Source organism: Talpa europaea, assembly GCF_964194135.1.
Source record: "Talpa europaea genome assembly, chromosome: 7".
Taxonomy (NCBI): domain Eukaryota; kingdom Metazoa; phylum Chordata; class Mammalia; order Eulipotyphla; family Talpidae; genus Talpa; species Talpa europaea.
The window spans coordinates 107,696,997-107,711,442 of NC_140074.1; the positions used below are offsets into that span (position 1 = coordinate 107,696,997).

General features: G+C 39.5%; 1 protein-coding gene across 4 annotated transcripts in view; it reads left to right on the forward strand.

The window, feature by feature from the left end:
* Positions 1-1,415: 1,415 nt before the first annotated feature.
* BCAS3 (BCAS3 microtubule associated cell migration factor) overlaps positions 1,416-14,446 on the forward strand; it is a gene marked incomplete at its 3' end in the record, with an annotated part of 480,594 nt that continues 467,563 nt past the window's right edge. For 3 of the 4 annotated variants that reach the window (XM_084239093.1, XM_084239095.1, XM_084239094.1), the window contains exons 1-3: positions 1,425-1,498; positions 4,034-4,088; positions 10,961-11,036. In XM_084239093.1, coding sequence (XP_084095219.1) covers positions 1,428-1,498; positions 4,034-4,088; positions 10,961-11,036 — 202 coding nt within the window. In that variant the 5' untranslated portion in view covers positions 1,425-1,427. Of the gene's footprint in view, positions 1,499-4,033; positions 4,089-10,960; positions 11,037-14,446 lie in introns of all 4 variants that reach the window. The other variant, XM_084239092.1, reaches the window with a different exon arrangement.

Here is a 14,446-nt window from a genome sequence, read left to right on the forward strand (position 1 = left end):
GGTAGCTGTCAGTCACGAGGGGAGACTCCAAACAGTGAGCCTAGATCTGGAGAACAGCGTTTACCGGCGGGGCGGCCGGTGAGAGGACTGTCGGGGCTGCGGCTTTGGGGAGGCTGGGGAAGGACAAGGAGCGAGCAGCGTGAGGGGAGAGGGCTTGGCTGGCAGGATTTCGATGTGGGAGGGGAGGCGAGATTGGAGGGGGAGGGGAGGCGGCAAGGGGCCAGAGGGCGGTCGGTGGCAGAGGTAGCTCCGCGTTGGAGGTTACATGGGTAGCTCTGTGCGAGTATCTTTCGGGAGAGTGGGGCCTGGGGGGTTGGCGAGGGTCCTCTGGCGACAGGACCCTTAAAGGGCAGGTCTAGGGAGGCTTTGTTTCGGGAAATAAAGGGTGGAAAGGAAATGAGAGGGCTGAGGGGCTGGAGGTGAAGGTACCCACTGAAGAAGGGAAACTGAGCTGGTTGGGGCAAAGGGTGTTGGTTTTAGTAGGTGGGATTCACAGGCTTGGGAGTTTTCAAATAAGGTGATTGTGTGATCTCTACTTAGAAGTGATGGTTTTAGGGGCTTTCAAGATTACTTCCAGGCTGTGGGCTTTTCTGAGGCTTCTAGGATCTTTAATATTGCTGTCAGTCCTCTCTTAACCTTAACTAAGTACACTCCATGCTCTTAAAACCTCTCCAGTGATTCAAATGCTTATTAGACATTCAAGTATTAGGATTGATTGATGTGACCATAATGGATAAGGGGCTTCTAAGTCATGTAAATTTTTATTACTTATTTAGACTCTGGTCATTAGGTTACAATAGCAGGAAACTAAAAATAGTATTTTAGAAATCTTGTTAATTATGGCCATGCAGTTTAAAAAATTAGATAGAATTAATATGCTAGTTTAGGTGTAAAACGTAATGACTGGATATTTGTGGCTATTGTGAAATGATCGTCACAATAAGTTTAGTTAACATCCATCACCATACACAGTTACAGTGTGCAGTCTTAATTGGAAGGTTCATTTGGTCAAGTGTATTTTCACTCTCTCAATATAAGATTTCAGTAAATTCTTTGATTTTAGCTTACAAAGGTGGCATTTTTTATAAAGTGATCATATGCTAGGCTTCTCATCCCAGAATCTGGTTCTCAGACCTTTCTAATTTAACAGTAGATCAAAGGGTTCTACAAGAGTCTTAACTAGTTTTGTGGTTCTGGGGCTAGGTCCAAATAAAAAAAAAATCTCATGGTAATTTGAATTTTTTTAATCTACTTGCTCTCTCTCCCGCTCCCTTTTCTGGTATAAGAAATTGTTGGGAAAGTTTCAATCATTTTAGGTATTTTAACAAGGGATCTCAAGTGAGCAACCATAAACTTTTCTTCCTATCCCTAACAATAATGGTCCATTTTCCCTGTCTTTTCTGGAAACAGGTTTTGTGAATGAAGTTATGGCTACAGATTCCCCGAGAAGACCCAGTCGTTGTACTGGTGGAGTTGTGGTTCGCCCCCAGGCTGTCACGTAAGCAAATTTCAGATAAGCCTAATAACTAAAGCAGAGGTTACTCATTATAGTGACTATCATTTAGTTTACCTTTCTGAACAATACTTACTTTTGTAAATTATTTTTAATTTGGGCATTATAAGATAATTAATATCATTGACAAGACCAAATAAAAGGAATTATTTGAGAACAATGTTGATGTATTCAGTACATTTATAGAGTATATGAAAATCACTGTTAAATCCTAAAGAGCAATGTTTTTTTAAAATCCAGATTTAAGAATTAGTGGATCATGAAGTCAAGTTAGCGGATTAGGACCTTTATGAAATAGAATAATAGAAAATATAATTAGGAGGAAGTATTTTTCTGTGAACACATATAGATATATTTCTATGTATGTATACATTTATTAGATCAGGGTATAAAATGTGTCTATTACTCTAGGTCTCCTCAGAAAGTTTTAAAGTCAATGTCATAAAGAGTGCATTTCTGCTTTTTAAGCATTCTTTCACATAGCATATCTACACATTCTAAGAGCTTTTAATCTAATGTGGTTTTAAGGTATGTGTATTTGAAATCACTATAATCAATGAAAAATGTCAGCAAAACAGCATGAGAATATAGAGGGAGTATTTTAGTGGGAATATTTTAGTATTTTAACATCTGAAAATGTTGCAATAATAAGCTAACATTTATATTGTACTTTAAAAGCTGAGTAGAATTTGGGAAGTTAGAATTAAGGATACGTTTTAGGCAAAGGAAAGAGTGTACTGATGAGGGAAAGGCAAAAGTGAGCAGATGTGGAAAAGGCATTTATTTTCATAAATGACATAGACGTTGACCTATTTAAAGAAGTTTGAGCAGAAAATTATGAACCTTCAGTAGTTAGCTAGGGAGATAACTTTTGTTTTCTGCTTTTTAAAATGCTCATAAGGGAATTATAGCATTTTGGATTATTTCCCTTGGGTAGTGTAGTGTGTTACATAAAGGTTGCCTTCTCAGACTAACAAAAAGCATATGCATACTATATCTTACTGTAATATTTCCTTTTTTCCCTCCTGCGTTTCCCAAGGCTATCTTTATCAACTATGGACCATGGCAAAAAGTAAAGCATGGTATCAGCTATGGGTTAGGTACTCTTTCAGTCTTCATTATACTGGCCAGGAAACCAAAACAGAGAGAAATTAAGTAAATTGTCCTTGGTAACAGCCAGGTAAGGGAATCGGGATAAAACGCAGGCAGTTTGTCTCTACAGTCTGTGTACTTTTTGCAGTGTTCTATGCTGCTTCACCATATGGCATTCAACATATATTGCCTTTTGTTACATAATAAGTAATTTCGGTGTTTAAAAATTTTTAGATTCATTTGATGTGCTTTTAATCACTTGTACATTTACGTGATGTCTAACTACTGGGTTATAAGGTTCTAGAGATATAAGGTAATAGAGAGGGATTCCTTCCTATAATAGAGCTTAATTCTAGTGGGAAAAACTGTAAATAGGTAATTATAGGCTGTGATCAGTGCACAGTGTGCTGTGATAGAGAATGACAATGGGGAATATGACTTAAGGCTATCAGAAAAGGCTTCTCTGAGGAGATAACACTTAAGTTGGAGATCTGAAGGGGAGGGGAATGTATGAAAAGGAATCTAGGCAGAAAGAAAGCTGGTGCTATCTTGAATCAAGAAAGGTTTTGATTAAAAGGAGAGCTTGGTATGTTGTAGGAACTGAAGGTGCAGATTACTAAAGGAGAGTTAAGTCTGGAGCGTTGCAGAAAAATGAGGCTGGAGAGGTAGCCTAATCAAAAAAAAAAAAAAAGTTTAGTTCTAAACAGTTTTGTGCATATCTATGGTGTGTGTGTGTATATATATATATATTTTTTTAAAATAGGTTTTAGGGTAGCTCACATTATCTTCAAATGTAGTTTTTCACCTTTTTTCCTGAAATGAAGTTGACTTGGTATTTTGAAGAAATTGTTTTTTTCTACTTACTGATAGTCATATACTTCTCATTTTAAAATATCTTAGTTTCCTTAATGGTATCATTTTCCCTATTAACTTTTATGGATTTTAATATTTTCCTTTGTCTTGTGAGGACTTCTTAATGACTCCTCCCATCCCTGCATGTTCAGCAGACATTAGTAATGAATACAGATTGGCTTCGTTATATACAGGTAAGGAACTAGGTTCCTAACCAATTTAAAGAGAAGGTCACTAAATACTGAGTCATCAGCAATAGTTTTTCTTACTCTAACTAGGGCATTCGTCTGCTCTGACTCAAGAGTAAGGTCCTGCCTTAGCCAAGTCTTCTGTCATCATTCCTTCAAATACAAGTTAAGAGCGTGACTTTTCAGAAGAGATAATGTTTAAAAATGTTAAAAGCTTATTTGCATTTAATAGAAAGACCTATGAAACAAGAAAGCTGTATAGCAGGACTACCAGGTCTTTTTCTTTTCTTTTTTTAATGAGTGACTCTATTAGGGCTTATAGAAAAGAGGTTTTCCATATTCATCTTAAGCTGTCACGACAAAACTTTTCCATTTCACCCTTTTTCAGGGAGCAGTCCTACATGGAAAGTGTTGTGACTTTTCTGCAGGATGTTGTGCCACAGGTAAGTTAAATGGGGTTTCAAAAACGGTAGGTTTTACCATTGGCCAGGAGAGCTCTAAAATGTGCGATATCCTGAACTTGACAGTCATATCATCTCCAGAAACACTTTTGTTTTAGCATCCTGAGCACTAGTAGGGTGGTACTATACTTGTTATTAGATTTGTCTTAATTTTGTATTACAGTGGTGCATTTATTATGCCCCAGGACTTAACCCTCTTAAGAGAAATCAAGATGAGATGTTAGTTGAGAGGTGGAACTTGGGACTTTCTAGTTGGATTCTATTTCTAAAATCTTTCACCTGTCCTAGTAAATGTTTGTTGCCTGTCTGAAGTGAGAAAAACAGTGTGCTTTTCATTAATTAGATATTATATTAACTAAATACTATACTGAGCACACATCTGCATCTCTTACATATTGAACAGAATTTTAATGCCACGTCAGGATGTCTTTTTACTCTAGCTTATATGAGAGTAAGCCCCTTACTGTTAAGCAGTAAGAGCAACCAGCCCTCCTAGGATCATCTCTAATGCACTGTTGCCTAGACTTAACATTAAGAATAATTACCAGGCCCCTCTCTTATAGGGCATTCAGTAGCTTTTGTCTGTAGTAGAATCTCAGCTGATTCTTGTGAAACAGTAGCTTTGGGAAACATTGCATAGTAGAATTATTGAAAGGAAAGGTTTCCTTTTGATAATGTCCGTTTTCTCTGACTGCCAAGGTTTTTGTAACTTAACTGTTCAAAAAACACATTCATAGAACCAGTCTCCCAGCTTCCTTGAAAAGTCTAAAATCCGTATTTCAGTTGTATTAAATAAACTGTATTCATCCAATAAAGGCAAGTGTCAGAGAATGTTGGTATTTTTTTTTTTAAAGATTTATTTATTTATTTATACAAGCACTGGGTACAGTCAGAAGCACGGGAGGGTGAGAGAATTCACCAGAGCCAGAGTGGGGAGCAGAGCAAGCTGAAGGACCGAAGTACACTGCTGAGGGGAGCAGCGGGCGGCAGGAGAGGTCTGCGTGCCATGCGGGACCCTCCTTTGTTGGCCGGGGAGCAGCTGGGGATTGAACCGGCACCATGGAGGCTTCGGGCAGCTTTGCAACCCAGCGCTCAACCGCTGAACCACCAGGGAGGCCCGGTATTCTTTTTTTTTTAAAAAAAGATTTATTTATTCATACAAGAACTGGGGTACAGGCCAGAGGTATGGGGGCGGAGAGAGGATTCACCAGAGACAGAGTGGGAGCAGAACAGGTAGATTGAGTGAAATACACTGCTGAAGGGAGCAGCAGGTGGGTCAGGAGAGGTCTGCTGTGCCATGTGGGTTGCTCCCTGGTCGGGGATCAAACTCATGCTGCAGTGGCTGTGGATAGCTTCATAGGTTGTGTCTTAACCCCTTCTGCCACCAGAGAGGCCTGGTAATTCTTTATTAAGTCAGCTTGAATGAATCTTGGTCAGCAAAAGAAGGTCTGTGGGGCATGTAAGGAAAAATAAATGGTTTCCTTTCTTGAGGAGCTTGGTTAATAAGGGAAACAACCAGGGCCTCCCCGGTAGCACAGCAGTTGATGGCTGGGTTGCGAAGCTGCCTGCAGCCTCTGCAGCGCTGGTTTGATCCCCGGCCACTGGGTGAGGGTCCCACATGGCGCACAGACCTCTCCTGCCCCCCACTGCTCCCCTCAGCAGTGTACTTCAGTCCTTCTGCCTGTTCTGTTCCCTGCTCTGGCTCTGGTGAATTCTCTCACCCTTCTGCGCTTCTAACTGTATCCAGTGCTTGTATAAATAAATAAATTAAAAAAAAAAAAAGGGAACCAACCAGAGATAATAGCAACCTATCAGTAAGTGTTACACATGATAGTACATTCTGAATATTTGATTGCTAAGGGAATCAGCAAAGAAAGAAGTAAGAGTCAGGTTCCCAAGGACACTGGAAGTAGCATTGGTTGAAATGAAAGGGAAGGCTGGGTATTTGATTTTGAAGGAAACTGGCTAACTGGGAATGGTAGGCATCAAGATTGCTGTAACTATACATCTTAAATTCTGCACAGAATGGCAGACCTTGGAGAGCAATGGGGGGGGCTGAGATCCAATTTGTTCTATGAATTGTTCCTTTCTCTTAAGCTCTTAGCCCTGGCAGGAGACTGCACTTCCAAGGAAGGGGTATTTTTAAATTTTTGTAATTTGCCTGCCTCAAGAGTGCCTCTTTATCAACTTGTTACAAAAGCACCTTTTGTGCTAGTGGAAACCGTGTATAGCAAGTATTTTTGGTTGACTAGAGAAAAGAGGCTTTAGGATACCCCAAAACTATAAACATCTGTCTAGTTGTATGGGTGAAGTTTCTGACTTGCTATATTATTTTACTTTCTGTTTTAAATTTTCAAGAGTAACATAGATTTGAAGTTACAAAATAACAAACTGTAAGGCAATTAACTTTAAACCAAGGAAGTTGATTCATATTCATTTTTTACTTTCAAGAAGTTCTGAATAATAGCAATGTAACTAATCTTTAGTCTTATGTTGCTATTTTCCTTACAGGCATTTTGTGAACTGGAAGATTTAATGAAAAAAATTTATTTTCTCACTTCTAAATACCTTCTGCTCTTTATTTAACATTATTCAGATAATTCTTATCCTCTATTTATAGATAGGCGAAAATGAGATTGCTTTTTGTTTAGAATTTGGCATCCAGATTTATAATTTTTGCCTATTCCTATGTTAATTGTGCAGCTGTTAGAATCAGCAGTCCCATAATTAAGTGCAGTTTCACAGGGTATATAAATATCAGAGAACCTTATTGCTAAATGATTTCTCAGTTATTAGCTTAGATCCAAATTAAACATAAGCTGTACTTATGATTTTTTTTTTAAAGATTTATTTATTTACTTTATTTATTTATACAAGCACTGGGTACAGTCAGAAGCGCGGGAGGGTGAGAGAATTCACCAGAGCCAGAGAGGGGAGCAGAGCAGGCAGAAGGACTGAAGTACACTGCTGAGGGGAGCAGCGGGCAGCAGGAGAGGTCTGCGCGCCATGTGGGACCCTCCTCCTGTGGTCGGGGAGAGCCGGGGATTGAACCGGCGCTGCAGAGGCTGCGGGCAGCTTCGCAACCCAGCGCTCAACCGCTGTGCCACCGGGGAGGCCCTGTACTTATGATTTTTAAAATTTGTTCTGTAACTGAACTGCCAATATTTTTCATATTGGTATTGACAACAAGAGCACAAGGGGACACCCCATATATGCTCAATGAATACACTGAATTTCAGAATAACATGTTATACATGTTACCTTAAATTGAGACTCTCATGGAAGCCAGGAGAACAGTGTTCATCCATGATATGTAATGATTATAATGAAAATGAATACCCACTCTTTGGGAAAGCTCTTTAAAGCAGAAACTCAACTTTTTCTTTTTAACCTCCCCATCACCATAAAAGAAATAAGTAAAACATAGCAAAAAAAAAAAAAAAAAGAAAGAAAGAAAAGGAAGTTTAATATAGTATGTACATCTCTTATGTACATAGGAGAATCCCAGCATTGACTAACTGATCCATCCATGTAGCTAAAATCCATTTTGATAACGTACACAAGACAGTGGCTTCAGGGAGTGGTAGAAAAAGGGAATGTCAGTTGGGGAGGGTACTGGGAAGGCACAGTAGATAAAGATAGGACCATTCAAGTTCTGCCTTCTCTTTAGAAAGGGGATAAGGAGATTAGGTTCTCCCAGTATACACCCTTATAGAAGTTTACTTGTGTCTTTTTTTTCCAAAGTCAACCTCCACCCAGCCTTCAGAGCCCCTCCCATGAAATCGGTATTTTGCCAAAGACATAGTTTAGGGTGGAAGTGACTTCTCTCCAGTGAAAAATTAAAACACAACTTAATTACAGTGATTGTGCCTATATCTTTTAAAATTTAGCAAGAACTTTGTGCTGATAAATGTATATAGGTGTTAGAAATTAGATAAGGAATAAAAGGAGAAGTAAATAAATCCTGTCAAGAATTGAGGTAAAAGTTACAATGCTGGGCCTTTATGGTGGCTGAGGGGTTAAGTCTCAGCCCTGCCACCATGACAGCCCACTACAGAGGCCTGAGTTCGATACTCAGCCAGGGAGCTAACCCACATGGTGCAGCAGACCACTCCTGTCTCATATGCTCCCCTCAGCAGTGTATTTCAGTAGAGCAGCCTGTCCTGCTCCCTGCTCTGTCTCTGGTGAATCCGCTCACCTGCTTCATCTCTGGCCTACACCCCAGTTCTTCAACACAAGAATAAAAATAAAAAAACAACCCCACAAACATAATGATGCTAAATACGAGGGCTTGAACAGCTATACCTTCATTGAAGAATCAATGAAGCTAGTAATCAATGCTGGGGAAAAAACAACCTCAGACTCTTTGTGTGGTGGTGCAGTGATCTCCATTAAGATAGCAAGTGAAAGCTGGATGGACCCTGTGTGGGTTTCTGCCAAACCGAGAAAATCTCAACATGGGTAAATGACATCACAAGCTGAGAGGCAAAATGGCACGCTGTCACATGCTAGGAGTGAACCCGCAGGAAGAGACATAAGAAGCAACACTTGCATGCTTTAGTCATCTTCAGAGAATTTTCTCAAAAATGCTTAGTAAAAAACAAGCATGTCTGTTAAAGAGAGGAAAATTTGAAGACTAAGCAAAGGCACACAAAACCTTGGTTGTCAAACTCTTGTTTCATCCTGAACTGGAAAGAAAAGTTCAAGAATCCCAACACGCTGAATGTTTTTTTTTTTTTTTTCTAACTTTGCTTTATTCAGCGTATTGCCCAGAACTCAAAGCGTGTTGCAAAGAAATTGGGGGAAGTGAATCACACTGCAGGTGATAAGCAGTTTTATAATCAGCTAAACTGAAGAACATTTTGAAAGATGTTATTTTTCTGGCGCCTTACATAGGGAAAAAGGAAGTTGTCCAAATGTGTGGTGGCCCAAATTGGATCATGGAGCAGAGAAAAGGACATTAGTCGTGAAACTGGTGAAGTCCAAATAGTCTCGGCTTAATAGTAATGTAGCGATTTAGTCTTCTAGTTTTGACAAATGGACCCTGGTAAGGTAAGATTTGATTAGATTAGATAGGGATACCGACTAAGTGGTATATGAGAATTCTGTACTGTTTAATAATCTAAAATTATTCCAAAATAGTTTATTAAAAAAAAGTTTTCAAGGATGAACAGAGCAAGACCACAGGAAAAAAAGATGAGAGTAAGGTGGTTGAAGATAAAAGTTAATGAATTAGCTGGTTCTAGTACAGGTTTTCTTTTGTCCAGAGGAATGAACTGACTTAGACATGTCTCACTTGTTCGTTAAAAAAAGACAGTTGAAATCCTGAGGATAGCTAAGATAATTTTTTTGTATAGTAAACCTACTATGAAAGTAATGCTATCTTCTAGTATTTTCAGTGGCTTTAAGCTTGTATGGTGTGGTGTAAGGGGTCTGTAATTGGTATGAAAATTTAAAGCTGGTCATATAAAACAAATATATGGCATGGAGGTTTTGTATGCTTTTGATAATAAATAATATTGTGACCCCAGTAATACTTTATAACTGAAAATCTTTTTTTTTTAAATTTTATTTTTATATTCCCCATACAATTGCAGCCGCCCCCATTATAACTGAAAATCTTGTAGCTCTTTGTTGACAAAAAAATTTAAATGAAAATGCTTATTTTATGGGGCGATGACTCCTTTTGAGTGCTGATGGGTATTGTTGACCCTTTTCCTAGGCAGTTTATGCTTATCTTTGCAAACCTTGCAGGCTTTCATGAACTAGTTAATAGGTTGGGTCTAGAAGCCAGATAAGAGACTGAAAAAGTAGTCTTTTTTCCACCCCTAACACTGGCTGGTGCCCTTTGCCCAGAACTGGAACTGAGCAGAAAGTAATACTATAGAAAATTCTTGAAAGAGTGTAATTGTCTGATCATAAACTCCTGGATAGTTTTGTTTATTTCTTAAACTTTCATATTTGTTCATCAATGTACAGGATAGTGTTTTGGTGCTTTGAATTACAGTGATGCTTCATAATAGACTATGATCATTGTATTTTAGGTTTCTGCAGTTCTTTTTTTTTTAAGATTTATTTATTTATTTATACAAGCACTGGGTACAGTCAGAAGCGCAGGAGGGGGAGAGAATTCACCAGAGCCAGAGCGGGGAGCAGAGCAGGCAGAAGGACCGAAGTACACACTGCTGAGGGGAGCAGCGGGTGGCAGGAGAGGTCTGCGCGCCATGTGGGACCCTCCTCTGGTGGCCGGGGAGTAGCCGGGGATCGAACCGGCGCTGCAGAGGCTGCAGGCAGCTTCGCAACCCAGCGCTCAACCACTGCGCCACCAGGGAGGCCCTTCTGCAGTTCTTTAATAACCCACTTTTTGACCAAGGTTATTGCATTCCTAGATAACTTTCTTTGGGAGTAAATGTTAAAAAAATGTGCTAGTTGCCAAGATATAGGGTGAGTGAAGTTAAAAGTGGGGAGGGATAGGGTTGGTCTTATTTAATAAGTTACTCTTTGTTTTGAACATCAATTATATTAGACTGTAAAACATTTGTGTTTTTTTTTTTAAAGATTTATTTATGCCTACAAGAACTGGGGTACAGGCCAGAGGTATGGGGGTTAAGAGGATTCACCAGAGACAGAGTGGGGAACAGAACAGGCAGACTGACCGAAACATACTGCTGAGGGGAGCAGTGGGCGAGACAGGAGAGGTCTGCTGTGTCATGTGAGTCACCTCCCTGGTTGGGGATCGAACTTGTGTTGCAGTGGCTGTGAGCAGCCTCATAGTGCTGTGTCTTAACCCTTTGCACCACCAGGGAGGCCCCTGTAAAACATTTGAATTAAAAACATTTCTGTTTACTCTGCAGGCTTACAGTGGATCACCTCTAACAGAAGAAAAGGAGAAAATAGTCTGGGTCAGATTTGAAAATGCAGATTTAAATGGTATGGTTTTAACATTTTGGAACATATGAATTAAATGTTTGTTGGTTGGAGGTTCACCTGATTCCAAATAGAGAATCCTTACTTTACTTTTTAGATTATGTTTTCTTATAGTAACTTTTTAGTTTTCAAAATAAGTTCTTTTTTTTTTTTTTTAAAGATTTATTTATTTATGCATACAAGAGCTGGGGTACAGGCCAGCGGTGGGGGGGGGGGTGAGAGGATTCACCAGAGACAGAGAGGGGAACAGGACAGGCAGATCTACTGAAATACACTGCTGAGGGGAGCAGCGGGTGAGACAGGAGAGGTCTGCTGCGCCATGTATGTAGCTCCCTGGCCGGGGATTGAACTTGTGCTGCAGTAGCTGCAGACTGCTTCATGGTGCTGATGCTTAATCCCTTGTGCCAACAGGGAGGCCCCTTCAATTTCTTAATAGATAGACTGCCTGCCTGCCTTCCTGTCTTCCTTCCTTTTTTAAAACAGCAATTCTTAACTTTGTCTCTTATTTGTGTTTTCTCCAAGAATGTTTCTGCTGAGATCAGGTCTTTGTATCACAAAGTTTTGAGATATTTACAATTGATTGAAAATTTGGCTGTGGGAAGGACACCCTGAAGAAGGCTAACTAGGACTTACTTTTTTTTGTATAGGGGTTTCGTGATCAGCCAGTCTGCCCTTCCCTGATTATGCCTGTTACAGCTTGGATGTAATGCCTTGATTACTGCCTTTTGTCTTTCACCTAGTGGGAGATACTGGAGTAGAATCTTTGGACAGCAGCCATATGCTAGCCATGCTAGTAGTCTGCTTCATTGTAGAGGAGTTTTGTGTACCTGGAGATTGCGTTAGTCATCCGGGCTTCTCTTTGTCAGACTTGGAGTTTTTCTGGCAAAACAATTAAGATGTCTATTAACTGTCTATAAATTTAAGTTATCTTACCTTATTAATGAAACTATTAGCTGTTAATCAGTCTGAAAGTTACAATGTTTAAATTGAAGTCGGCTCTGTGATTACTCTTTGTTTCTGTCACAAAACTTGGGACCTCTGCTTTTCTGCTTTGAATTATAAAGTGATACCAGTTGGCCACTTGCCTCTGGACTGCAGCCCAACTGATTATGGCTTATCATAGTTGGGAGTGGAGTAATGACTAACAGGAGATTCTTCCAAAAGAACTTGAGTTGTTGGGATTCTGTATTCCTGGACCTTCTTGGTATCTCTGTTTCTAGTCAGTGTACAGACTTTGGCTTGGTGTTGGGAAGTGACTCTTACTTGTGGAGCTCATTAGAGAGCATGATTAATAAACCCTTGGTATGATGGCACTGTTCTTTTTTTGCTTTTAGGCATTCCGATTTATACCCTAAACTTGTTTTTGTAAGGCGTTGTACTGTAAAAGTTGTTAGAAGTAGCCAGTGTGGTTTAATATCCTATTTTTTTCTCACTCTAAAAGTGAGTATATAGTTTTCAGTCCCCAAACATATCAGATTAACCAGTTGGTTTGCTCTAGATAACAAGAACTGCCAACTTTCTAGACTGCGAGGGGAAATTCTTACTAACCCTAGCCCATCCTGATTTGATCATTTCTGATAGCAATTTTTACTGCTATTCTTTGTTGTCATTATTTATGTTCAACAGGCTTATTCTTCATTTGTGAAGGAATCTTTAGAAAAATATAAAAACATAGCAAAAATTAGTCACTTTACCATCTACAGTTCAGGATTAAATACATTCTCACTGTCATGTAACCAATCTATAGAACTCTTTTAGTCTTGTAAAACTAAGCTCTCTCTATTCATTTAACCACTCCACATTCATCCCTTCTTGCAAGTCTCAGGCAACTACCATTCCAATCATATTTGATTGAATAGAACAAGGAACTCTGGAAACTGGTTTATTCATTATATCATAGATTTATTGCAGCGACTAGTAGGAGATGGAAGAGTTGATGTGGGCAAAAGGTGGGGAGCTCCAGTCCACTCTCTAGGTGTGTACTTCTCCCCCAAATCTGTATATATTAACCAACCTGGAAGCCCTCTTAGGCTTATGTGGAGGCTTCACTGTATCCCAGGTATAATCAAGTCATTAGCCATTGGAAATTGATTGAATCCCCAGCCCCTCTCCCCTCTCTGGACTTGAGAGGGTAGAACTGGAATGTCAACCCTCCATGCTTATTTTCATAGCAGCTAGCCCCCATCCATAAATGTTTTCCAAAAGTTGCCTTTGTTAATATAAAAGAACTTTAACATTCCCAGTAACTATTGTGAGTGAAGACCAAATCAGTATGAGAAATAGCATTTTGGTCATTTAATGATCAAATGATATATTTCTTGTGAACCACACTATTGCAGGGCATACAGATATACACAGGTCTTTGGAAACAGGAAATTTCTAGTTTCCTTGTGCAGTATGAGCAGATTATCTGCTGAGTGATGACAGGTTGGGTGGGGTTAGAACTTGGAGAAGATTTAAGAAAGTAATTAAAGAAACGGTAGAATAAGTTTCACGGCCTCCCTCGGGGCGCAAGGAGCACTATGAAGTTATCAGCAGCCACTGCAGCACAAGTTCCATTCCTGGCTAGCCAGGGAGCTAACCCACATGGCGCAGCAGATCTCTCCTGTCTTGCCGCCTGCTCCCCTCAGCAGTGTGTTTCAGTAGGTCTGCCTGTTCTGCTCCTCACTCTGTCTCTGGTGAATCCTCTCACCAACCTCCCTCCCTTACCTCTGGCTTATACCCCAGATCTTAAGATTGGGTTCAGCTGAGATTTGAGTTTTGCTAGTTGGGTAACGTACAAAGATCAAGGGATAAAAAAATGTAGATTATTGACAGAAGGCACAAAGATGATTGATCAAAGAACATAATATGAAAAGAGTGTACATTTAAGATGGTTGAAAGAGTAGGGAGAAGTCGGGTGTCAGTGGACTGGAGGTGGTAATTAAGTGAAAGAGTGGATATAAAGGAAATAGCTGAGTAAACTTGCTGGAAGACAAAATTATGATCTGAAAATAGAATGTTTTAATTAGTGATTTTATTTTTATTGCAGTACCAATGGTTTATAACACTGTATATGATTTGGAGGACTAGGTTCACACACACACCTACCACCAAAACACCCATAGTCCCTTACCATAGACCATTGGGCCCCTCCTACTACTTGCTCCAGCCCCTACCCTACCCTCAATTAGTGATTCCTGAGGTACAATAGTTTTGTTACATAAAAATATGTCTTAAGATACTCTTGTATGATACATAGTATTCACTGATGAACATGTAATTCTTTAGTAGTAGTAATATGCCTAGTGTCTTCAGGATATATCAGGATTCACTTCCTTTGCATAAAGGAACGTCATTGTTAAATTTACAAACACTAGAAATTCTAAGTGATTACACTTCATGTTTACATGTTTTTTGGCAAAATATTTCAT